General features: G+C 39.5%; 1 protein-coding gene across 1 annotated transcript; it reads right to left on the bottom strand.

Moving 5' to 3' along the window:
- Nucleotides 1–349: 349 nt before the first annotated feature.
- LOC106824676 (calcium-activated chloride channel regulator 4-like) lies at nt 350–25,532 on the bottom strand. The gene is made up of 14 exons (XM_070486759.1): nt 25,313–25,532; nt 20,883–21,023; nt 20,596–20,743; nt 17,178–17,286; nt 15,259–15,436; nt 14,717–14,935; nt 12,169–12,396; nt 9,550–9,727; nt 8,136–8,242; nt 5,400–5,615; nt 4,539–4,806; nt 2,519–2,689; nt 1,344–1,577; nt 350–977 (listed from the first exon to the last, which is right to left on the bottom strand). Exons 1-14 carry the CDS (start codon nt 25,469–25,471, stop codon nt 604–606), a joined length of 2,730 nt encoding a protein of 909 aa, XP_070342860.1. The 5' UTR covers nt 25,472–25,532; the 3' UTR covers nt 350–603.
- Nucleotides 25,533–26,034: the final 502 nt, after the last annotated feature.

The raw sequence follows: 26,034 nt of genomic DNA, 5'->3' as shown, positions 1-26,034 counted from the left end.
TTTTAAGTGAAAAGATATATGTATATATGATTATATTGAACTGAAATAAGGAAAATCTGTGGTTTGACAGGTGGTAACTGATTTTTTTGCTAGTATCTTCCCTATCAATGAATTGCAATAATCATGACCTTATTCGTGTTGTATATAGTGGTATATAGTTGGCAACTTTGGGTGAATACAGCAGCATCAATCTATAGCTGAAAGTACCAAGACAAAATTCATTTTTTCTCAAATATTATTTGCTTTCTTACACTTGTATTTTGATTACTCAAATAGGCAATTTTAACTATTTGATGAAATTTGAATTATAATTCTAGAAAGCTTTTGTATCAGATAATAGAAATACGTATCAACATGAAAAAGGATCTTTATTCATCACTTTTTATGATAAACAAAATAATGTGTAAATAAAATGTAACATTGATTTATAATTTTTCAAATACTCCTGGATGTTTATATTTCATCAAAGTATACTTCTTAGAATTCTTAAAATTATTTTGATGAGTTCGTGATCACACAGGATGAATTCAAATTCAGAAATATCTTTCACTTTTGTTGTTTTTAAAAATGTTGCTCTGGGTCTGCTTGAATTTTTTTTCTTGTTTAATAAAAAATGGTGGCACTTGAAATAATACTAACAATTGCCACAGACCCAGACACCAACAACACAAATGGAGAAACGTTAGCTCCAGAACCAGTGGAATTTTCCTCGGGACTGGAATCTGCTTCAGGAATAAACAAAGCTACTTGCGCGATGTTGGATACTTTTGATGCCAAATTGCTTTTATCCACACTTTGAATGGCAATGAATATGTGGGTTGCATTTCCTTCTGAGATGTGTCCTGGTGTAAATGCAAAGGTTTCCTCGGAGTTGGCCTCCTTTGGTAAGAGATCAGTAGTGTTTACTTGCAGAGCGTCATCAAAATTGTCTCTTAGATCCAGGAGACTTCCACTTATTCTTATGATGTACTGTTGAGCTAAGGAAAAAAGTTACATGTAGTTTAGAAACCAGAGCATACCCTATTAAATTCCTTTTTAGTCATTCTCCTCAAAATGTTGTTTAGTTAGGCAAAGCTTATATTCATAGCCAAAGTCTTACTAATTTTTCAATAAAAGCTGAATTCTGATTTTTAAACTCTGCCAAATACTACTTCTTTGTATGAAAGGTGGGGCCAGTTAAAAAGTGTCCTGTTTGATTGATTCAAAACTATCAGATTATAAAATTAATGCTTTGCTGAGCAGCTGTCAGTTAAAAATTGTTCCCCTCCAACCCCCCCTTACACTCTTGCTTTTGTAACCAGCACCTCTAAGTTAATCAACACCACCTGACACCTCATCCTTACCTTTTCCAACATCAAAGTCATCTCCTGGTGCTGTCCATGTTAGACTGATATTGTCCCCATCACGGGTGGCCTCAAGGTCTGTGATTTGACTTGGTGGGTACAGGTCAGGCAAGGGAAGATTTGAAACATTTGAAACCACGAATGCACCTCCGGATGCTGTTCTGCTGAAACTCTCCAAGGGTGTCTGAGTATCCGCATCAATTTCAGGTCTTGATGGATTCCCTTCAATTTTCCCTGCGTTAGAAATTTCCTGGTATTTAGTGGGGAAATCCCTACTAGCATTTTCAGAACTCGGTGAAGTGAACTCCTGTCCCACATCTTTCACTCCCTTTTTTTTCCATATACAGTCACATTTTACTGTTTGTTGACAAAGTCGTAAGCATCCAGTTAACTGGTGGGGGAATTCTTTCTTTTATGTCCTGACCAGGATATTGGGGGATAGAATCAGATAATGAATTTCTGTGGAATTAAGGCTGCAGTGAGTGTGAATAATGTTATACAAATCAATAGATGCCTTTGTGATAAAAAATAATTGCTAATCTCTGAAATTCTCTCCAGACTGGGAGTAAACCTAGGGAGTTCCCTTCCTTCTACTTGCCCTAGATCACCTCCTCCTTCCTGGCTGCAAGTGTTAAGGAGTAATACTTTGGATTTATTCCAGTTGCTGACAGAAAGCCCCTAAAAGTCACAAGATAAGAGGCAAGAGAAAGGAAAGTTAACAAAGAATGCCTTCTTAATCCTTTTCCTCAACTTACTCTACTTTATTGTTTTTCTTCTGATTTAATAAAAACATTTAAAATAAATGTTTACTCATTTGTGTATCTTTTACAGAGTACATCAGCTGAAGGATAAGTTCTGCCACTGGTTTATACTTAGGTACATAAATATATTAGCCTGTTTCTGTCATTCTGAGCCGAAACTTGGCATATTGCTGTTGATATAGGTAAAATACTTCAACGTAACATAGTAATGGCTGACATTTATTGAGTGCTTACTGGATGCTAGACACTGTGCCAAAGCTTAGGTTAATTTGGAGGCAAATCCCAGGATGACTGAGAACTTCATTCCAGAAATGGGGAAAGTTATGTTTTGAGTTAAAATGTTTGAAGGCTTAATCGTATCAACTCCCAATTAGTCAAGCCAGCACTGGATTTCAGATGCCACGAGTTACTCACCATCCACTACCCAGCCTGGTATATATGCGGCTCTATTGAGTGGACGCCTTAAGCTTCGTGTGGCAGCATTTGTTCCTCCATGAGCCCGTACTTTTAAGCTGTATCTGCCATTTTCTGAATAAGCTGTAAAATATCTGGAGTAGACCCCATCATTCTTGAAAGAATCAGCACCTTGTTATAGAAATGAAGGAATAAATGATTATTGTAAAGAAAAAGAGAAATTTATTCATTTTCAAAGCCAAGCATATGGCCTTTATAAGCATATCCTCTTGATTGGGCTCTATAGGTTTGGATTGACCCCTTGGGAATATTTCCATTATGCTCAGCCAGCCAGTATCTTGTTGAATTGATCTTTTGAGTTATTTTATATACATATAAATATCACATTACATATATGTATAATGTTATATATTATTTTATAATTTCTATATAGAGGTATAATCTTTATTTAGGTGTAGATTATATACACATATACACACACTGGTATCTATATATGTATAATGAATACCTTCACCTTATGAACTTATATGCAGATTATTTTGGTGCTCTTCTTCTAGAATGTGTAATCATTGTGTTCAAATCAAAAGGATCATCAGTGAGGAAAAAGCATCTTTGCATAGGATTTAATTCTCACCATAGTCACATACAGATTACTTATTTTGACTTATCTTCAACCACTCTTTTTTTTAATCCTCAGCTCTTGCTCTATGATTCATTACCTCCCTGGTCTGACAGGGGGAAACCCCATCTACTATTAGTATAAACATTGGGGAACTCAGGAATCCTATATTATATTTCTTGATATCAGTTGCAGTGGAGTCATTCGTTAAATTGCAAACACAATTCTCAGGGAGTCCAACACACTAAGACAGACGTTTTTAAAGTGAGGTTTTTGGACCAGAGGTATCTGCATCTCTCTGGATCCTATTAGGAATGTAATTCTCAGACCTCCCAGGGGAGAGCCCAGCATTCTGTGTTATAACAAGCCCTCCCGGTGATTCCTTTGCATGCTAAAGTTTGAGAACCCCTGCTCCAAGTCATTGTTAGTCACCAATACCTTCTTAGGTAAAGGCATTCCAAATTAGCTAAGCAGTCGTCTGGTAAAACCTTGAGAAATGATGCACGTTGTAGGTAAGATTTAATGTGGTATGGAAAGGGTTCAGAATGGGGAGGAGGAAGGGATAGTTACGGAAAATACTGGCATATCAGGTGAAGGCGTTGAGGTGTACCGAAGAAAGATTTCACCTTCTACATTTTTACAGGGCCAAAAATAGTGAGGAAGGGATTATAAATTGACTGAATCAATTACACTGCAAAATATATGAATGGAAAACCTGCTAACTCAGGTGGTTATCAAAAGAAAGTTCAGATCTGCAAAGATCCAGAGTCAGGAGAAAGGTCTTATAGCACCACTCACCCAAACGGACAAGGAGACAGAGTAAGGCCAACACTGTATCTTGTTTCCTGCCAGTCAGACCTGGTGTCTGATGCTCCAGTGATGTCCCCTCCTCTCTCGTGGCAGTTCTGCCTGCCCTTGGGCCTCAGTTCCCAGGACTACGTGTGCACTTTGTTCCAGCTGTTGGAAAGTACTCTTGCCTGTCCCCTCTTCCCTGCCAGGGACCTGAACTCTACCTCTTAACCCCATATGGTTGCTTGTCTTTCACCCTTTTTGGCCAGACTTTCTTGATGATGGCCCCCTAGGACTGACTTGTTCAGAATTCTTGATGCTGTCCTCAGCCTTCTGAATGAGACCTTCCTACCTGGTGACAGACATTGGTTGTCTGGATGACAAACAATAATGATAGTAAATACCAGGTATTGACTGCTTACCACGTGCAAGACACTTGCTAAGCACCTTGTAGGTTTTACCTGCATAGAATTTTCTGCTGGTCCTGGTGTTCATGCATAATCTGCATCACTTCTTCTGGTGCCTGTTCTACTGCCCCACACTGCCCCAGAGACCCATAACATATCCTGAGTTATGAAAATATAGGCTTATTCATAAAAACCTGTGAATTACCTGCACCGTTATCCAAAAGTTGTAAAACTTCTGTTTTTCCACTATTTGATTCAATGAAAGCAGTCACATTGGCTCCAAGAATGGGTACAAAGCCTTGTAGAATTTCTGCATAAACAATCATTGGGCTGGGGAAGCTGTTTGTGTCTTTATTCATCTTAGCATTCACTGTGATTGGAGGCACGGAAGGATTTGCTGCCCGAGAGTTTACTGTTATCGTTAATATTTCTGAGTTTTGTTTGGCTTGAAGACTGTAAGTCCAAACACCCACCTACAAATTCAATGGAAATTTAGTAAGGATCCAAGATCAAGTTATTTTTTGTGTTTCCATTATCCAACACTAAAATGAATCTTACAACTCTGTTGCATAAAAAACAAGCTTTTGTGGTTTTTGATGGTAAAAGGATGAGAGTTGAGACCATTCCGACATTGCATCCTGGCTATTGCCATGCTTTGTGTCCAAACTTTGCGAAATCTCCGCTTGGAAAAGTAAGTTTTGGATAGTTTGCCTTGGTCTAGGCCTTTTCTTTGACCTCGAAGTCCACAGATTCTATGATCTGGTAGTGCTAATTAGGAATGAGTCTATAGGTATCTACGCACAATGTTGCCCAGACTCTCCCTACATTGCCTCTTCAAAGTTATTCTTAGACTAGTTAATTTTTTCCCTTCTCTTCCTTCCTCCTAATGCATAGGTTCTTTTTTCCACCATCATAATTCTTAGGACCATACAGGCATAGAAAGTTCATTCTATTTTATCTTAGTTTTGAAGATGATACAAGTATTGACACCACATAGATGATATTAAAAAATATATTTTCAGCTGTAAAACAAATTTGCGAGGAGATCTAAAAGCCAAAGGCTTACCTTTGCAGTTCCTGGAATACTGAGATAGGCCATTTTGGAAAGAGTGTCCACCGTGAAATTTTCCATCTGTGTTCCATTGGGATCCCAGAGAGAAATGTTGGGAAACTCTTTCTCCCATGTGAATTGAAAGAATGTGTCCTTTCCCACGGTGCTATCAATTATTACAGTGCCATTCATCCAGAGGTTATTGTTGAGTGTTAATCCCTTACTTTCAAGCTGTTTAAATATATTTAAAATTAGTGACTGGAGAAGAGAGTAATTTTATTCTTTTCTCTTTTTTCACATAGTTTTTAACTTCTGGCCTGAGAACAAGCTTATATAGGGCTTGCCGTCTTAGCTTGTGATCTCTCTGACAGCTGATTGGGATGTGACCGTTGTCAGTGTGGAAGTATAGGGTCTGAGGAAAGGACAGGGTATAATAAAAGCATTAGAGCAGAAGAATGGGTTTTATGGTTGGAGATATGGCCACATTATTTTTTCCCAGTTGTCTTGGCAAACAGCCACTCTGGGCTTTAGCGTGAAAGGGTGTTACAACTTCAGTGAAGAATTAGCTGTAAGAGGCGTGTGTGTGTGTGTGTGTGTGTGTGTGTGTGTGGCTGGAGTATTTGAGGAGAAACACCCTAACGGGGGCCTCGAGAGAAAATCAGGACTAGGCAATACTGAGACAAACACTCATGGATGTTTTCCTGATGTGAAATCTTGAAATAATGTTTCACACAGGATAGTGAGTAGCACCAGACAGTAATCATGTCCAACAAGAGTGGAAAGAGGGCAAACTGATGTCCATGAAGGTTGGAATCCTGAGAAGAGAGGAAGTAAAAGAGAGGACCCTTCTCTGAGAGGAGCTTCAAAGAAAGTTTTTCAAGTCCTTGTGGCTAGCTCCTACTCAAGGAGAGACAGCTTCTCCACTGACCCAGAAGGTGCGTCCTGCAGAGGTGTCATTTCAGGAATGATGGGAAATCCCACTTCTACTCCAACCCAGTCCTGAAACAAAACTACCTCACTGCAGTGCTGATAGAAGGGAGTGATTCTACCATTGAAACATCATTGCCATGACAAAAATCTCAGTCGTAGGTTAAGTGGATATGTCTTTGAGTGAACAAAGTATTATGATCAAGTTAAATCAGAATGTGAGTGACATTTTTAGACTTCTTATCAGGAAAGTTAAAGTTAGAAGGCTTTGGCTACATGGTAGTACTAGGGGAAAACAACTGAGTAAAGAGTGGGATGCAGCCTTTCCTCTGTATTCCAGCTGCCACCATCCAAATCTGAGTTCCCATTTACTCAGATTATTGGAACATACCTCTAACATGTCAGTATCCTCTCCCAAGACCTACCCATCATGTACATGAATCCACATTAATCTTTCACAAATGTGCTTGCTTTTTGTTATTTCTCTATTCAAGAACCTATAAGGCCTTTAAGTGAGAGGAAGAAAACTTTCTTCCTGCCCCTTCCACACCATCTAAAAAGTCCATTCTCGAAACTTTGAGCAACTCCTGCAGTCAGATGTCTCCTTTCTAGCTGATTTCCCGTGTTCTGCTCTTATATTTTGAATTCTTTTGGAATATTCCATTTTCATGTCTCACTAGCCACTAAAAATTACCAAAGTTAAAAGGAAACACAAGATAATATCCTCAAAACCATTTCTCCTTCTTACGTGTCAATTTTAGACAGTAGCATCATCATTCTCCCAGTCAACCCGATTAAAAACCTCAAAAGTGAGCTTTATTATCCTTCAGTTTATTCTCCATACACTGCCAAGCTAGATCTTGGACCAATTTTTAATCTGTTTGCAGGGTAAATCTACAGACCAGATCTTCAAAGCGATCTGCCTGTGTTATCCTAACCCTGCATTCTGTAACTTCTGTGCTCCTTGTTATTGGACAGTAGAAGAAAATAGGTTTATTTAGGTGATCATGGTAAGTTTTAATGTAATGCAAATTTTAGTGATTTGTGAACTGGAAAATAGCAGATGAAAGTTTTGGCATAACTTGACGTGATATAGCCTTGGTGGGAATGGATATGGACAGAAATAGAATTTTCTAAAAATATTTTGAAGGAAACAGGCTGTTTTGGCATTTTATGTAGAATCAACCAAGAAGAATCAAAGTGTACTCAAAGTTTTTGAATCTAAGTAATCAAAAATGGTGTTGCTAGTGAAACACAGATGAGAAAAGGAGGTGAGTTCATAAGAGATGTAATAAAATAGAAATCTAGTGAAAAAAGTTGCTGAAGAAATAAGAGAAGCCCTAGGCTTGTAGATATGCAATGATCATTCACTTTCTTTCTCCTGATAAATTTATTTCCAAGTTACATTTCTTCCATTTTTAAACCAGGTACTTGAGTTCATTTGTCTACTTTAAATCAATTTCACAGCAGCGAAGGGTGAGAAAATCTTGGAAGCATGAGTTTTTTTTTTTTTAATACATTCATAGAAAGAGGGATGCTATTATTGGACAAAATGTATTTTTGGTGGATAATTTAACATTTTTAAGTTTTGATGTTATCCCTCAACCAAACTCTATGGGAAAAGAGAAAGAAAAAATATGTTTGCTATTTCACTATTTCATTTGGTAATATCTAAAGAATAATTTGTGTTTCAGACTGAAGTTTTGATTTTAATTAAAAATTTACTTCGCAAAAAATATAGAACTGAAGACTTAGAACAACCAAATCATTTCCTTGGTTATGGCTCAGTGGAAACTTGAAAACCTGAGGAGTGGGAGCTCTGACCTGAAGAGACTGCTGGGAGAGATCGGCGTTTCCTGACACAAGGGCCGCGAAAGCATCAATGAGGCCGTTGTTCGCAGCTTCATCCGAAGCATATTTGTGCTTTCCTCCTAAAATGTAAATGCATTAACTAGGTTGCTTTCTAGATAACAAGTACTTATCACATTTTAGTGATTAATAGGATAACAGAATAACAAAATCAAAGTTGCAGTATAGATTATTAAAATAGACTAAAACCAGATAGGTGTAAAGATTAACTCTGAAATGTTAACTTCAACATTTCCTAACTAGAAAGTGTAAGTGACCTTTCCACCTCACTTACAGAAACGTTAGCTGGCTGAAACTCATCAAATAACCATAGAATATTAAAAATGATGTTATAAGTTGTACTAAAGCTCACAGACTTCACACAGCCCTTTAGGGGAATTAATCACTTGTATGTGAGAAATAGTTTTAACAGCATTGGCTTTCCGGTTTTCCAGCCAAAGTAGATCAGAATCAGAAAATCAGAAAGGTTAAATGCTCCTATATTGAGTTATCCTGACAATAGCTGGCAGTGAGGAGACAGAAAAATGGTAAGTAAGAGAGACAAGTTCAAAAGAGCAGTACTTTTGGGGGGGATACTTGTGATAAAAATAAATTCTACACTGGCTATGAAAGCAGTTTGAAATGATGAGAGTTTGTACATCTAAGCATTAAAAAGCGGGTATATATTTGGTAACATTAGAACCAACCCAACACAATCATTGATGTTCATAATTTATAAATTATGTATTTTCTATGTTTAAGAAGGCACTGAAAACATATAGTTCTTTTTCATCTCACGTCTGTGTATCTAAGATGACAGCTAGCAGAGTAAATGTTTATCTAGAAACTTTGTTGTTATTTAGACCTTTTCAGTTTGAGCTTCTGTTAATCCCGTGCCCCCGCCCCACAGCCTCTGCTCTGGTCTCATGGGTTTCCCACTATCCCTCCACGTGCCTGGCATTATCGTTCCAACATGGTCTTTTTGTTCATGACCTGATCATCTCTCACCCCTTTTCCTTCCAGAGAAATTCAACACCTTGCACAGGGCCCAGCTCAGAAGTCGCCTCGTCTCTCATGCCTCCTTCCTGACACTGTAAAACCCTGCGAGAATTAATGGCTTCCTCTGCTCACATCTTGCTTTATTCCTGTATATTCCTTTTGTCGTGGAGGATGGTTATCTGCTTATGCTATCTGATTAATAGTTTTATTTGTCTTTCCAGCCAGCTGGACTGTGAGCCCCTTGAGAACAGACATCAGGTCTGGTTTAACTCTGGTCCCAGGCTCCAGGCACAGTGCCTGCAGAGCAAGAGCTTGAGAGAAGTTGCTGATCGTCAGCCTCTACACTTGTGCATTGCTATCAAAGGACTAGAATATATGGGTCACCTTTTACCTGTTATGGTGCTCATCTCTATGACTGCTTGATCAGCAGATGGTCCCAAAGCAATGAAATGAATGATGGCCCCACTTTGTTTCACTTCATCCAGGCAACTGCCTGCAGTGTTATCCTCCCCATCGGTCAGCAGCACTATTTCAGATCCATCTATTTGGGAGTACATGTCTGTAATTACCTGAAAATATAATCAGAGCATAATTACAAGTGTTCCTAGATCAAAGACTTATGGGAGATTAGAAAAAATGTACAGAGAAAACAAAAATGTGCAGAAAGGAAGAAATAGCTTCTGTTTTAAAACCATAGAATCTGCAATCAGCAGTCCCTGGGGGAACGTAAACATGACTCTCTATTTTGTCCACCTGCTGCAGGGAATTTCTGTTCAAATGAAGCTATATGGGAGCAGGGCTTTGGAACATCCCACCTGGGCTAAGTGACAATGACTTCCCATTCTGGGGATCTCAGGTCAACCAGGCATGAAAAATATAATTGTAGAATGTGGCATTAAATATTTTTCTGCTCTTTGACCACACTACCCTCTGACAAGCGTTCTGTATTCTACGGTTCAAGAGAAACAGCCAAATATTACAGTGCCACCATTTACTGAATACTTCCTCCAGGTTACATGTGTTTTATTCTCTGTATAATTTAACTCAAGGCCCAATTCTGAACACATCCCTAGATCACAACCGCACTACCACTCTGCTCCCTACAGTTTATTTCCTGTGGGGCAACCAGAGTCAACTTCATAAATGGTAAATTGAATCTCAGTCTCTGATGCTTAAAGCCCTTCGGTAGCTTTCTGTGGCGCTTAAAATAAAATACAAACTTCTTATCATATGTTTAGAAGCTTTGAAAGATGTAGCTACTGTCTACCTGCCAATCACATTTCGTACCCCCTCATTTGTCAGACTCCAGTGTCACTAGCTTCTGTCATTTCTTGGAATAATCCAGTTCTTTTCCACCTCTTTCCCAAGGGACTTTGCACTTTCCTTTCTGCCTGAACCACTGACTCCTCATCTTTGATATCTTATCTTAAATGTCACTCTTCGGAGAGAGCCCCAGTGGCATCTCTACCTAAGGTAGCCAGTGCCCAGTTACTCTATGACTTCACTCTGCTTGGTTCCTTCACAACACTGTCTCCACAATCTTCATTCTTGTTTTAAATTGATTAATTGTTTGATGGACGGTTGGATGTATAACATATTCCCCGCTGAGACAGAGTGCACCACCAGGGCAGAGAACCTTTACTTGGCACATACATATATGTTGAATAAGTTAAATTACGTGTTTTCCCCCACTCCCTACAATAAACGTATATTGAATAAATTAAAACATGAACAGTCCTATGTGCTAGCTTTCACTGCCCCATTCTACCAATGAGGTAATAGAGGACTAGAGAGGTGAAGAGTCATGCTTAGGGTCACAAAGCTAGTATGTGATAATGGAGTTTGAACCCAGGACTTCATGTTAGAAAGCTACAGTGAAATGCCATGCAATTCATAAAAGGGGGCGATTCAACAGGGGTGAGAGTAGCAGGAAAAGCTGCACAAAGGAGCAAGGAGGTTGAAGAATAGGTAGAATTTTAACATGCAAAGATGGAAAGAAGGAAATGTTTTAGGCAGGGGAATTGCATGGAGAAAGGTCCAGAGGCTGCTAGTACATCGTGGGCTTGGAGAGTGATGTGAGCAGTAAATTGGTTGACACACAGAGCCTCAGGAGGGGAGAACTGAAAAGAAAGGCTGGCAAGAGAGCTGAGGACAATTTTATCGAGGGGACAGGAGACTCAAATAACATGGGACTGAGGAATTCAGATTCAATTTTATAGACCCTGAGGGGACAGTGAAGATTCCTTAGCAGGAAAAGGATGCAAATGACATTAATTACAAGCTCAAGGTGACCATTCGGATAATAATAAAATTCATAATAATAGTTATTGTGAATTATATATTTAGTATAAATAGATATTGTTCTGAGTATGTAAATGTATCATTTCATTTGCTCCTCATAATAGTCCTGTGAAGTAGCATTCTTGTTTTCCTCTATTTTATAGCTAAGGCCCTGAGAGTCCAAAGAGACTGAAACGTTGTCTAAGGTCACATAGCTAGTACGTAGTAGAGCCAGCTCTCTGAGGTCAAAACTCATGTTCTGACCAGTCTTCCTTACCCAACTTTGACTAACAGTCCCTGCCACATCTGCTTTAAGAGATAAACATCACTTTTCTGTAACCAGATGTCACAGACACTGAAATGAGAATTGACCCAAAGTGGAATCATACACTTAGCTTGCTTCGTTGCATTAAATGTTGATGACTTTTGCTGCCCAAGTACACCTATTTAACTAACCTTTATTGGGCACTGACTATTGCATGGTAACAAGACAAAGTCCCGACCCCATTGGGCTTGTACTTTAGGGGCATTTTAATAGTCATTTATTCACTCACCAGTTTATATGTTGACTTAGTGATCCATTAAAAAATCATCTAGTGAATTTCTCTATGGGCTTAGTCCTGTGTTTCTTAGGATTAATTATGCGAAAAATAGGGAGCAAATTAGTGCAGTGGCATTTAACATACAAATGTCCTAGAAGAATAAACTGTATTTGTAGTATGATTTTCACCTCAAATGCTGATTTAATTCCAGCGCAGATGGAAGTTCCTCCAACAGCTTCTGTAGGTAAACTCTCCAAGAGCTTGTTTCTTTCATTGCTGCTTATTATTTGAGTTAAATTACTTATAACAAGGGCAGTACTATCAAAGTGCACCATTCCTACCCAGGATCCGTTTTCAATGGTCTGAAGCAGGAAATGTTTTGCTGCTTGATTCATTCGATTTAGGCGATTAAAACTCTGAATAAGAAAGGACAAGAAAAACAACCAAGTGGTTTTCAACTGGAAAATAACAGCAGATCACATAAAATGAGTGAATAGAATTTAAGAATTTTCTATAAATAGTAATTGGTGTTATTAAAGAAAACAATTATTATTATTATTGAGGAAGATTAGCCCTAAGCTAACATCTGCTGCCAATCCTCCTCTTTTTGCTGAGGAAGACTGCCCCTGAGCTAACATCTATGCCCATCTTCCTCTATTTTATTTGGGACACCTGCCACAGCATGGCTTGACAAGCAATGCTTAGGTCTGTGCCCGGGATCCAAACCAGTGAACCCCGGGCTGCCAAAGCGGAACGTGCGAACACAACTGCTGTGCCACCAGGCTGGCACCAACAATTAATTTTTTTAATTCATAAAATAAAAAAGTATAGTTATGTGTACTATGGAAAACATATAGATAGTAAAGAAAACAAGCTTTAGGGTAGAGCTGATTGTTGACTGCTAAGCACCCAAATTAGAGGTGGAGAGTAGTGTGGGGGCTGGATTGAATTGGAGGGTGATGACTCACATCTTAGACTCTGCCTGATTACTTCTGGGAACCTCTGTTAGTTGCGTTGAGATGAAACCACTCCCCAGATCCTACAGTGTCTAACCAGACTATCAGGGACTCCAGCTAGAGACTAAAATCTCCCCATCACCAGGGACTAGACTAGCCAAAAGATGAACTTACTCAAGCGGCAGCTATGTTCTTAGAGGCCCAGTCCCTACCTTCCCCATTTCCTCTTCTCCCACGTCTTCCCACCATTTCCCCACCAATGGATTAATTGGAATTGGTTCTTTGATAACTTATTAAGACTCACATCTCTCTTTCCTACATGAATGCCCACCATGTGAGTGTCTTCATACATTTGTCTTTTCCAGTCCCTCAATACTAGTTGATCTGTGGTACCTTCCCCCAACACATGCCCAAATTTCCCTCTGAACTCCCTAGAACCAAATCACAGTGAGAACCTCCTCCTACATCCCATCTTTGAGGGCTCTCTTTACTACCTTGCTTTACCTTTACACTTGGCTCTATCTGCACCCTGACGTGGGAGGCTGCTCATCTTCTCCCAGTCAGGAATGTCATCTCTCCCCAGCGACACGTCCTAGACACTTCTATGTGCTGGTTTCTAGCACTCTGAAACTCTATGCTATTGTGGATTATCTCATTCATCCTTTGCCCTTTTCAGTAACCACCCAATCCCCCATTTGTTAAAGACATTATTCCTGATATTCAGCATGGTCTGTTCTACCTCAAATGTGCCATTCTTTTGAGTACCTTATCACATTACATCTGCTTGTTTGTAGTCCATTCATTTCTACAATTATTTACCGAGTGCCTATATGTGATAAACCCTATTCTAGGCAAAAAGGATACAAAGATGAATAAGACACTATTTCAAGTCCTAGAGGACATGATTCCTAGAGAACATGCTTCCAAGTCCTAGAGGAGCTCCCAGTCTTGTGGAGAGAAATGTGTAATTTCAATATCATTTATAGTAATATGAGTTTGCACAGGTCATGGTGGGAGACCAGCAGAAGAGACCTTAGCCCAGCATAGAAACATAGCCCATCTCCTCCAGGGAACTGGGTGCCTCTACCAAATTTTAAAGATTGTGTATGAGTTAACCAGCTGATGGGGAAGGCAGAGAAAATTTTCTCTATTGAACTATAAACTCTTTAAGGATATGGGCTTCTATTCCTAGAGCCTAGCACAATGCCTACCATTCAGTGAATGGTAGTAGAAGGAATAAATGGCTGAATCTGGTCATATCTTCATTATGGTGATGCTCTTTGTCTGTGTCTTTGAGCATAAAGAGGTCATTTATATAGATGATGAAAATAAGGTAAACCCATGTTAAGAGTTCTTGTGATTGATCTTGTCCCTTGACTTTAAATGGAGTTCAGAAGCCCTGAATCTACTTTCTCCTCATGTCTGTCAAGTATCTCCAATAGACAACAAGGGCAAGGTTAGAAAACATTTTCATCTTTCAACCTCTAGTTCTGATCTTCTAACTAAAGCTTTACTAAAGGGCCAAAAAGTCTTCCTCAATAAACTTTCTATTTTCTGGAAAAGACAGAGACTCTTGGGTTAGGTCTTTTAAACTCTATTCCCATCATTCTTTCATTACAATGTTCACTGCCCTGCTTGAGGTCATGATCACAGGAATTGTTGGTACTTATGTCACCATGCAATTCAGAACAATCCAGGTGCAGATAGCATTCAGAGTGTTCTTAGGCCCTCAATCACCTCCCTGTTCCTACATCCAGGAAAAATCGGATCAGAAACTTACCGCCATGCTTCCAGACTTGTCAAGAACTAAGCACACAATTCTTTGACTGATCTTCAGCAATGAGAAGACAGGTGGAGGGGGTGGTGCCACCATAGATGTTGTGTTTTTAAAATCCTCAGAATTGCTGATCACCTCCCATGTGCTTCTGAAATCGCACATTTTGTTTTGTAGGCTTGGAGCCTCTCGGTTATGGTTGTTTTCCTTACAGAATTCAACGACCTAAGGGGTTGATAAAATTAAAAAAATTTTTCTATATGATGCCTTCAGAAATCAAGTACAAATCTGAAAAAAGTTAAAAATCTATTCTCCAAATATGTTGTTTAGTGAATGAAATTGATTCACCGAGGAGTCATATAATAGTAAAGTGGATTTTCAATAATAAGTAATGCTACTTGAGTGCTTACTATGTACTAGTCAGCGTTCAAAGAACTCTATACTAACACATCTAATTTCTCACATCACCTGCACAGATCTTTTATAAACATGATAACATGTCCTTTGATTATAAATATACAGTCTGAAGCAATGATTGGTATACTTACAGAATCAATCCCTTGCATGAACATTATGGATGCTTTTTCAGTTTGATCTTGATCAGGGAAGAATTGACAATCTTTTTCATACAGTTTTGTCTTAGAATCAATTCTGCATGCTCTGGTTACACAGCTGTCTCCTTGACACGTATGAACTCTATTTATACCAGTAATACCCGTGGAACACCTGAAAGTATGTGACAGTTAGTCTTTGAGGCAACCTAACAATTCAAATTTTTTAAAATATCTTGTGTCTTTATATCAAGGTTTTTTAATAATGACTTTTATATCAAGGTTTTTATTCTTATTTATGTAGCACACACATCCTGTTTTGACAGCAAAGTTTCAGGGTTCCTACCAGAGCAGTTATCTGTTTTTCAAGAAGTGGCAGAGGGAAATGTTAAGTGGGATCTCCGGTGTAGGCAATGGCTGAGTTCCCTGCTGGGATTCAAGCTCCTGCTGTCCTGCTCACACTAATGGCTGGAGGCTCCCCTTTTCCAAACACCTGTCCTGGTGGCCTTGTGATGGTAAATGCACTGCAGGAGTCTGGACAAGGTGACTTGTGAAACAGTTACTCTTGGTACCACCTTAGCTTAAGGTTCTTTGTAGATTTCTGTTCAAGAAGATATCCCCAAAGAATGGGATGAGGCATGACTACAAGTGTTTGATTATTCAAGGAGCATTTGTATCCAAGGTGAAATGTGGCTTGAAGGAATGACTGAGGTACTGCCCAGGAGAGCAGAGTAAAGAATGGTGGAGGCATTTTATGTGTATGTTTTACTGCATGGAATTGGCCACAGTGGCAGTGATTACAACAAGTATGCTGGGATGTGAATATATCCCATCTTTTCAATGTTTCTCCAGTTTTAATCCCAGAAGGAATGACTAGATTTTATTCAGTCATTTAGGGAGACTCCTACATATGTGTATGCTTCTATTGCCCCAAACTCAGTGAACATAACGATGTTATCTATTAACAATCGTGTGAATATGCTGCAGCAGAGACTAGACATTTAGGAAGAGTATGATGTGAACAAATGTAGTCAGAAGCGCCTTTGCTGAAATTATATATTTTTCAGTTTGTACAATTTTTTCTTTTAAAGATTAGCCCTGAGCTAACATCTGCAGCCAGTTTTTTTTTCTTTTTCTCTCCAAAGCCCCCCAGTACATATTCTGGTTGTAGATCCTTCTAGTTCTGCTATGTGGGAGGCCACCTCAGCGTGGCTTGATGAGGGGTGCAAGGTCCGCACCATGGATCCGAACCAGCAAAACCCTGGGCCACCGAAGCAGGGCACACGAACTTAACCACTTGGCTGGGGGGCCAGCCCCCAGTTTGTACATTTTTGATAAGTCCTCAGCCCCGGCAAGGCAGCTCAGAATGACTAAGCTGAAGGTACCTAATTTTAGATCAACTCTTTCCAAACATTCTGCTTTCTTTATCTCAGAAGCAAAAGGATTGTCTATTATTAAATGTGATGTTAGGTTGGTATTTTAAGTGATCTTTATAAATCCCAAGAAATTCCTGTTTGGTCCCTTGAAGCTGATTGATTTCTTACTTAGCCCACATTTACCGCTACTTCTAACCATTGTTTTTTTCATTCTTGTGTAGTGTAAATAATTTTGATCTGCTCTTATAGTACAAGCTTTTACACAGAGAACAACTTCGGTGTGAATGAGTCTGGAAGCTGTCGTAGAGAGAGATAAAAACATGTCAAATTGGCAACCAAATGCTCTTGACCTTATCTGTATTTTAAAAGGGCAATTAGCTAATTTAAGGTACATTTTCTAAAAAAAAGCACTGTTTTGTGATATAGCATCCACTACCTGCATTGGGACAAAAATGAATGACTGGCTTTTGAAAGAAATCAAACTAAGGAAAATAAGAAGTTACAGCCTGAGGTAATTTAAGAAAATTTAAATGGTCATGCCTTGTTGCTTCAATTTTTTTTGATGTGGCGCTGTAGTAAGGCTCATCTTCGTTGTACTCGTCAAACACTCCCCAGCGGAGATGGGCCCACTCGTGGACAAACAACCTCCCTGTGGGAAAATATTCCAAATATGTCATCATAATTCAAGTGACAAACTTTGCCCTGCAATTATTTTAAGAAACTTTTTTCCAATCAAAAATATTCATATTTAGGTTGTAAATAACTGCCAACATTTATATTTTTCTTTATACAAAAGTATATTTCATTACTTTGTATTATATTATGTTACATGATATAGTATATAATCTTTTTATTCCACAGCATGTTAAATCAGCAAAATATTTATGACGTATACGCTATGGGCAGAATAGACTGGGCTTTGGCTTTTCATTCTTGGGAGGCAAAAACTCTTAGATATTACAGTAGTTTTTGGCTTTTTGGCTCTACAGTGTTCACTCCTACCAACAACATAAACAGATGTGTAACAAATCTGTGGCATTAAAACTTCATGAGGATGTGATTAGTTAAAAAGTGTCTATAAAATGCTCCCTAGGAGGTTGATAACGAAAAAAAGATTGAAAAACACTGTGATAGACTGTACATAATCTTGTGGGTGTCTAAGTGAACTGATTAATGTATAGTACTTAGCATATATAAGCATTAATTATATGAAAAAATTTTTATTGATTATACATATTCAGCACTGTAGTAGGTATTGGAAATATAAAGATGAGTAAGATATAGTCCTTGACTAGGATAAGCATGGAGATAAAGAATCAGAATAAAAAGATTTTCCTAAGAATTTTAGAGTGAATGTAAGAATAAAGGTAAATCCAAGCTTGATATGCGGGAAGAAAAAACAAATGGAATTTTTGTTTTAGGAATATTAGTAAAAACTTCAGAGGAAATAGAAGTGGAGGAGAAGTTGGAAATATGGCCTATTCTGCTACAATGTGTGTTTCTCTAACTCAGATTAACTCATGAGACCTGAAAAATGGGGGAAAATTCAGTCTTATGCAAAAGTCACGTTTCTTCTTCAAATCCCTGCTTCTCAAAGTGTGTTCCTGGGACCAGCAGCATCAGCATCCCCTGGGAGCTAACAAGATCTGCAGAATCTTGAGCCCACTCTAGATTACTGAGTCAGAATTTGCTTATTTACAAGATCCCTAAGTTATTCCTCTACACTTTAAACTTTAGGAACTCTGGTTTCAGGCTTCCTAGGCAAATGGAGGCAGATTAGTGAGCCTGGAAACCTTCAGTATGGGAGGAAAAAGCCCTCATATTAGCTATTGCTATAGAATTTGGCGAATTTTTAGAAAACTTAAAACTGCCTACACAAGTGGCTCACTTTTTACAGAGCTGTGCTTCCTTCTTAGGTCATGGCAGTTTGTCCTGCCCCCAGTGCCCACCTTGCTAAAGGGGTAGATTTCAGGATCTCTCACCACACACACATACACAAAGGTAACTATGTAAGGCGATGAAATGTTAATTAGCTTGACGTTAGCAATCATTTCACTACGTAGATGAATATAAATCATCGTGATGTAGACCTTACAGCTCTACAGTTTTTGTTAAAAACAAAGCAGCCCCTCTGACTTAGAATTCCATTCCCATGTATATCGTCTCAGTTCCCACAAATCCTATTTTCATTTCTAAAAGCATTTCCTTCGTGCGTGTGTGTGTGTGCGCATGTGTGTGTACTTTTAATATCTGCTATGATGGCCGCATCTGGCCAGGCTGAGCTGTTGCCCAGGGTGATCTAAATGATCTTCCCAGGTATCTATTATTATTATTGTTATCATTTTTATTACAAATTGCATAGATTTTAGAACTGTCTTCTTAACCTTAATTTACCAAAAGCCTTGTTGTTATTAGGGCATTGTTTTGCAGAATGTGAGTTTTTTCAAAAACACATGGATCCCATTATGGCAGAAAGACCTGTGTAAGAGGGAAGGGTGAAACTGTCAGTTATGGGCTTGGGTTGAGGTTGAGGGATATGGGAAAACAACAAGAGCTCAGGAGGGGACCTTGGCTTTAAAAACTGTAGAACATCCTCCTCTTCTAAGACAGCTGGAGGTGGGGAGAGATGAAGGTGGACACGAGTTTGGAAGTAAAGAGGAAGAAGGTAAGGGCCTTTATTTTCTCAAAGAATCTGTTGATTGATGGGATTGACAAGAGTGACTAGAGATCTTGAGAAAACTGGTAGAAGTTTTACAACAGCTGCTGTGGGGAATGAGAGAGCGAGCTGAGAAGAGGCAAGTAAAAATACTGTTGAGTACCTTTGAGTGCTTCCCTGAGCTTGGAAGATGTGTTTTTGTAATGATACCAATTAGTTTTGTAATTTTGTTTTACATGTTTGAAACATATTAACAGGAGCCAAAGGAAACTAGCCGGAAACTCAGTGCAGAGAACTTGGCAAGTCAAATGAAACTTAAGGAAAAGAGTGTTGAGCTATTTATACTTGTAGTTGAATTGACTTTCTGGACATGCCAGATAGGAAAGAAAGTATAGCTAGAAGGGCACAAGGCATTAGAGGTGCCAAGGAGAACAAACATGGTCAGGCTAAAGTGTGGGGGAAATGTAAGATTGGGATGGGGTGACATGATGTAGCTTTCAAGATTGCAGTGGGGAACAGGCCCAGGTAATGATGAGGACCAGGGCCAGCTGAGTGTTTAACAGAGACAAGAGACTTCATGTGTGCTCGTTGAAGGGCAACAGAAGAGGGAGATTCTGGAGTATGCAGATTCAGGAAGTTTCACTGAGTAGTGACATGTGCGTTGGGCCCTCGTTTAACAATGATTTGCATTTTAAATGAAAAATAATATGCTTTAGTTCATTTGAACCAATGATGTTAACTTTTAGATGGAAGTAGATGAAACTGTCACTTTTATAGGTGAAAATGATGACTTAATGACAAGTTCATCTGGTTCAACCAAATAAGTTGAATAAGAGTATCAGCAACTAACAGCCTGTGAGTGTTTTCTCTTGGCCAGAAACTGGCATCTTGGCTCTTTCCAGCTTGCCAGGCATCTGCCTTCCATGGAAGCAGCACGTGATTGATTAATATCTGGCTGTGAAGAACTGGAAAATTAAAATCTAAAAATAGGCCAAAAGAAAACCTTTATTACCATTGCCCTGTGTTCAAATTTCTGTAGACACTGTACTGAGCATAGTTACGTGGATTATCTAATTTAACGTTCACAACAATTGTATAAAGCAGAAACTCCTCTAATCACCATTTTACAGGAAATAGGCACAGAGAGGCCAGGTCACTTGTCCAAGGTCACACACAGCTGATAAGTAGGGGAGTCAGGATTTGAACCGAGGGACTCTGGCTCCAAGGCTTGGACACTTAAGCTGGATACAAAGCTGCTTGTTGGAAGCACTGCAAAATATGTGTTTTAACCAAAATTCCTACCTGATGGTCCATATTCACTTTCGTTTTTTCCAAGTACAAAGTCGGGGGTGAGATGAATGTATTCTCCTTTCTCTCCACAGGCAGTGAACTGCTTGGTGTATGGTTCATCTCTACCTGGGAGGGTAGGTGGTGCAACTAAAACATCAGCCTGAGAATGTTTAAAAAGATTTTTAAAAGATCAGAAATAGAAATGACAGCATTTAGTCAGAACAAGTCTGAAACGATCGGTTTGCTGTAAAACTGAGGAGCAGCAAAAACTAATTTTTAAGAGAAACTTTTTGACTCACGTGTTCATAGCTTTCATGTTTCAGCCTCTTATATTCAGAGTTTTCTTTCCAATTCTCAGGAATTAATATTGAAACATTTTTGAAAAAGAATCTTTTTTCTGTGGCTTCAAACAGGTAAGTAGAAGCTGTAGTCACCATGTCCTATTGTTAAAGGAAGCACATGTGAGGATGGCGAAGTGACAGTGGATTAAATGAGCAAGGGTTCAGCACAAGCATTTCCCAACTTAAGAGTGGATAGAGGGGTTGGCTCCATGGCCGGTGGTTAAGTTCACGCGCTCTGCTGTGGCGGCCCAGGGTTCGGATCCTGAGCGCAAACATGGCACCGCTTGTCAGGCCACGTTGAGGTGGCGCCCCACATCCCACAACCAGAAGGACATGCAACTAAGATATACAACTGTGTATGGGGTGGGTTGGGGAGATAACGCAGAAAAAAAAAAAAAATTGGCAACAGTTGTTAGCCCAGGTGTGAATCTTTAAAAAAAAAAGAAAAAAGAAAAGGACCTTTAACCCAGTGTTGATGATGGTTATCATTAAAAAAAAAAAGAGTGGATAGAAAAAACAACTTACTGATGAGCAGGGTCTCTGCCTCACAATTCCAACTCTACCACCTGTCAATCCAAATTATAGCTTCATCCTGCCCATTAAAGGTTGAATCTTCCATAATCCTTCATCAAAAGGCAAATGCTTGTGTTTGGTGTTAAGAGAAATTGTATAAAATGGTAAAGGCATAGACCTTAGCATCATCTGCTTGGTTCCAATACTGGCATCAGCACTTTCTGGTTGATAGGGCTTCGCCAGTTTACGTAACGCTCTGAAGCCCGGTTCCCTCATCTCTTAAATGGAGTATTGCAATCTATCTTTAAGGTTGGCATAAATATGAAATGAGTTGTATAGTACTCCACACATAGGCAGTCACAAACTGGTTGATATCATTACTGTTTATAAGTCATAGTAGAGAACAGCCTTAGCTGATGCAAGCTGAGGAGAACATTCTGTAGGGACTGGTCATATACTCCCACTGCACAGGAGAGGCAGCTGGGTTGGGATCCTAGAAGGTGGGGGTGACGGAAAATTCATAGGAGAGGCAAAGCTTTTTGATCCTAGGCAGAGCTTATTGCTCTGCCAACAAGCTGAAAATAATATCACCTTATACTGTTCCATATCCTGAATCCAAAGATGCAACGATTATTAAGAGAAATAGTCCTTCCCTAGAGCTTACTATGTAGTGGGAGAAATAAATGGGTGAAAAAGTCCTATGGTAGATGATCAAACCCACTGAATATTTGGGGGATCCTGGATGCTAGATGACGGTGTTATCCTCTTCATCTCACTGGCAACGTCCCAGTCAAGAGTGTTGTTTTCTTCAAGGCAGGCTCCAGTCCTCCAGGGTGCTTCTTGACCGAATATAAGCCCATCATAGAGCTGTTCTATTTCAGGAGTTCCAGAGCTCTCTACCCTGTGTTCTTGAAGAGAGTTCAGCGTGCTGACTGTAATGTACTGAGGAGATCAGCAAACTGATTGGGTTCAGAGCCATGGGATCAATCAGAAGCCAGAGTGCAGAGAACTGAAGGCCCAGAGGACTGGCTAGGAGTCAGGAAAAGGCCTTCAGAGAGCTCCTAATCTAGATAGGAGGTTACTTCATCACTGGCCTAGAGCAGATGAAAGAATTCTCTACCTGTTCCCTAAGGAGGCCTCTCTCCTTTATTGTTGTGGGATATTTAGGTCTCAACCAGTTACCTTCTGCTTGAAGTGATGGCTCTCTCTGTGGTTATGATATGAAAGCATATGTGGTGGTTTGAATTGTGCTACTGATTGGAAAATAGTGTTGCTGCATACAGTTGTGTTGTACATTGTACAACTCCAAGGGATTCCATTTTCTTTGTAGTCTCCATAGCTCTGTGCAACTCCCTTGGTTAATGGAATGTTCTCGGTTCAAGGAGGGATTTCAAGACCCTATATCACATGGCCGATACCCTGGGATATACTAAGGGGCCTAATAAGGGTTCTCACAGTCTTTCTCAGCAGAATTCCTGTAACATTCCTTCGAAATTCCTTCCCAGAATTCCTCTAATATCCTAGTTGGATCAAAGAAGATTAAGACATCAATGTTTCCGTAAACAAGTACTCTCAAACCAAAAAGACATTAATAGAGTGAATAATGAAAGTTGACAATTGACATCTTAGGTCATGAATTATGAGTCAATTCAACAAAAATTCTTATTATGGTCAGAGAGTATCCCAACAGTAAGGTTATCTCCACAAGTTGGTCCACCAGTTACAAAATACAGTGATTTTCGTCACATTATATAAGCCAGAACTCAAACCCAGGTCTGTCAGCCTTCAAAGTCGCTATGTTGGATCACAGCTCTGACTGTGCTATTTAATGGAACATTGGGAAAATTATTTACTTCTTCAAATACCAATTTTCTCCTCTGTATAATGTGGATGAGAGTATTTCACAAGGTTGCCTGAAGATATAAATGCAAGGACGTTGCAGAGGGCTAGGAGACTGTCAGGAAACTTTGTGTAATCTAGGCATTTCCACTAAAAATCAATCTTTTACTTGTAGTGTTCAAGAGAGGATCATTTCACAAATTTTTGCCCCTACAAATAATTCTTCCAAATATTAATTTCAGAGGTTCAGAAAAGTTTGAATCTGATTGGCTGTCCCTGGATACTAAGAAACCCATCAATCAGAATCAGCTATATTAATTGCTATTCAAGCCTGTGTTTTTCAGTATAGGGAATCTTTATCTTCCCCTGGAATTCAAAAGGTATCAATAAATGAACCCTGTTATGCTGCCAGAGTTTATATAGAATGAGTGACAAATGGTAGCCACAGAATCACCTGCTCACCACTGAGGTCATGCCCATCAGCTTCTGGTGGATAATAACACCCATGAGAGGGCTAAAGCAGTGAGTATAAGGACACAGTAGTGGAGGAATTGAATATAAGGAAGTAGTAAATGTCAGGGACGGGGGACCTAATTCACATGTCTGTAACACCAATCTCTTTCTTACATGGAATGTGAGAGGTGGAAGAAACTGCAGAAATGGAGTCCTTGGTTCAGTCCTGGAGACTCTCTCTTCTCCATCTGCACTTCCTAGTGAACTTTATTCTCATGGCTTCCAATCTCGCCCACACACTGATGACTCCCAAATTTTCATCTCCCCCCAGATTTTCCCCCTGAATTCTGATTCCTGTCTCTATCCACATGGGTGTCTAATAAGCATCTCAAATTCAAAATGTCCAAAAGTAACTGCTGATCTCTCAACTGCCAAATTTTCTCCTCTTCTCAATTGCTGATAATTCCATCCTTACAAGTGTTCAGGCCAAAACCCTTGAAATCTTCTGTGACTTCTATCTTTCCCTCCTTCCACCTCTACCCCCCGCACATCTAAACCATCAGCAAATTCGTCTATGCTACCCTCAGAATATGCTCAGAATCACCCTCTTTAATGATCTCTACCACAATAGCCCTGTTGCTAGTCACCATCACTTCTGACCTGCGACAGCTTCCTACCCAGTGTCCTTCTGCACCTCTCTGCTGCAACAGATCCTATACAGGATGAGCAGAAGTGGAAACCCTCTCCTGAGTTTCCTCAACACTGCCTTCAGAGTGATCCCCGAATATGCAGGAGACAGCACACCCCTCCTCTGCTCAGAATCCTTTCATGGATTCCAATGGCACTCAGAGTAAAAGCCCCAAAAGTCTTTCCAGTGCTCTGGGCCCTGCCACCTCTCCAACTTCAGCCCACTCCGCCCTTCCTCCTGCTCATTCGCAGTTGTGTCCTTGGTCGCATCAAGCATGCTCTCACCTCCATGCCTCTGCGCCTGCCGTTCCCTCCCCGGGGTTTTCAGTGGGCTCTTCCCTCACTCATCTCAGGTCTCTGCTCAGATGTCACAGCAACAGTGAGGCCTTCCCTGAGTACCCGACGTGAAACAGTAACCCACATTCTCCCCTACCCCAGCCCCACCAACACTCCCTATCCCCCTGGGCTGATTTATTTTACTCCACAGCAACTTACTACCGTCTGACCTGCTACACAGTTACATGTTTCTATTATCTACAGCGGCTGAAAAGAGTGTACACTGCACGAGGGCAGGGGCTTTTTATTCACTCTTGTCTCCCCCTGACATGCTATAAACATTCAATAAATAATTGCTTAAAAATGGACAAGTCCAACTGCTTATTTACTGATAAAGACACTGAGGATCAGAGAGGCCCTGTGACTTGTCTTTGGGTTATGCTGAGACAGGGTAGAACCCCATCTAGAACCTTCAATTCCCACTGACATTGTAGCATTGTCTTCACTGCAGCCCACTGCTTTTAAGCCCCCTGAACCATTCAGAACTTTCTATAATAATTAACTTTTAACTTCTTGTCTTTTCCACAGTTTTAACGGAAGTAATCCCATTTCTTCCTTACCTTTATCTGTTCTATTATTTTTCCATCTTCTGGCACAGCAGGGTCTATAGCAATGATAACACCTTCGTAGCCATTGTTATTCAGCTGAACGAGGGAAGTATCGGACCCCTGCAGAAGGTGCAGCACTAAGAGGAAGAGAAAACTTCTGAATACCCTCATCGTTCCTCTGAGTTGTCCTGAGCCCAATGTCGGTTTGTTCCAGAGGCTTTTCTTTCACCACCTCTCTCTCTATATATATATATGTACACTCCTAACCATTATCTTTGTTTACTACTGTGGGATGTTGAGTGTATAAAGGTCAATGTTACATGTATGGGAAAATATTTGACTTTAGTTTACAGAACGGTTTTATTGTATGTTACTGTGAAAGTGGATAAAATATAGAAGATATGAGATCCTTTTATAAAATACATTGCACGTTTTTATTTGGGAATTCTTTTCTATTCTTGCTAATTTCCTAAAGGTAGACATCTTCTTTTATTTTCTATAGAGTGTAAAGTGAAAATTAATAAAATTTCATAGTGAAACTAACAGAAACAGTAATGTTAATGTTGTTCTTCAGTATTACAAAGAAATTTAACTATTATTTAGATTATTTACCAAGGATTTAAATAATAGAAGAGGATGTAAGATTATTAAATATAAGTAACACCGAATTAGGTAAGATGGCTTTGAAACCTAAATTAAAATTTTAAATACTTTGAGAAAAGAAGATTTCATAA

The sequence above is a fragment of the Equus asinus genome, chromosome 16 (genome assembly GCF_041296235.1).
Source record: "Equus asinus isolate D_3611 breed Donkey chromosome 16, EquAss-T2T_v2, whole genome shotgun sequence".
Lineage (NCBI taxonomy): Eukaryota > Metazoa > Chordata > Mammalia > Perissodactyla > Equidae > Equus > Equus asinus.
Note: the sequence above shows the minus strand (reverse complement) of the source record. Positions and strands in the feature narration are given on the sequence as shown.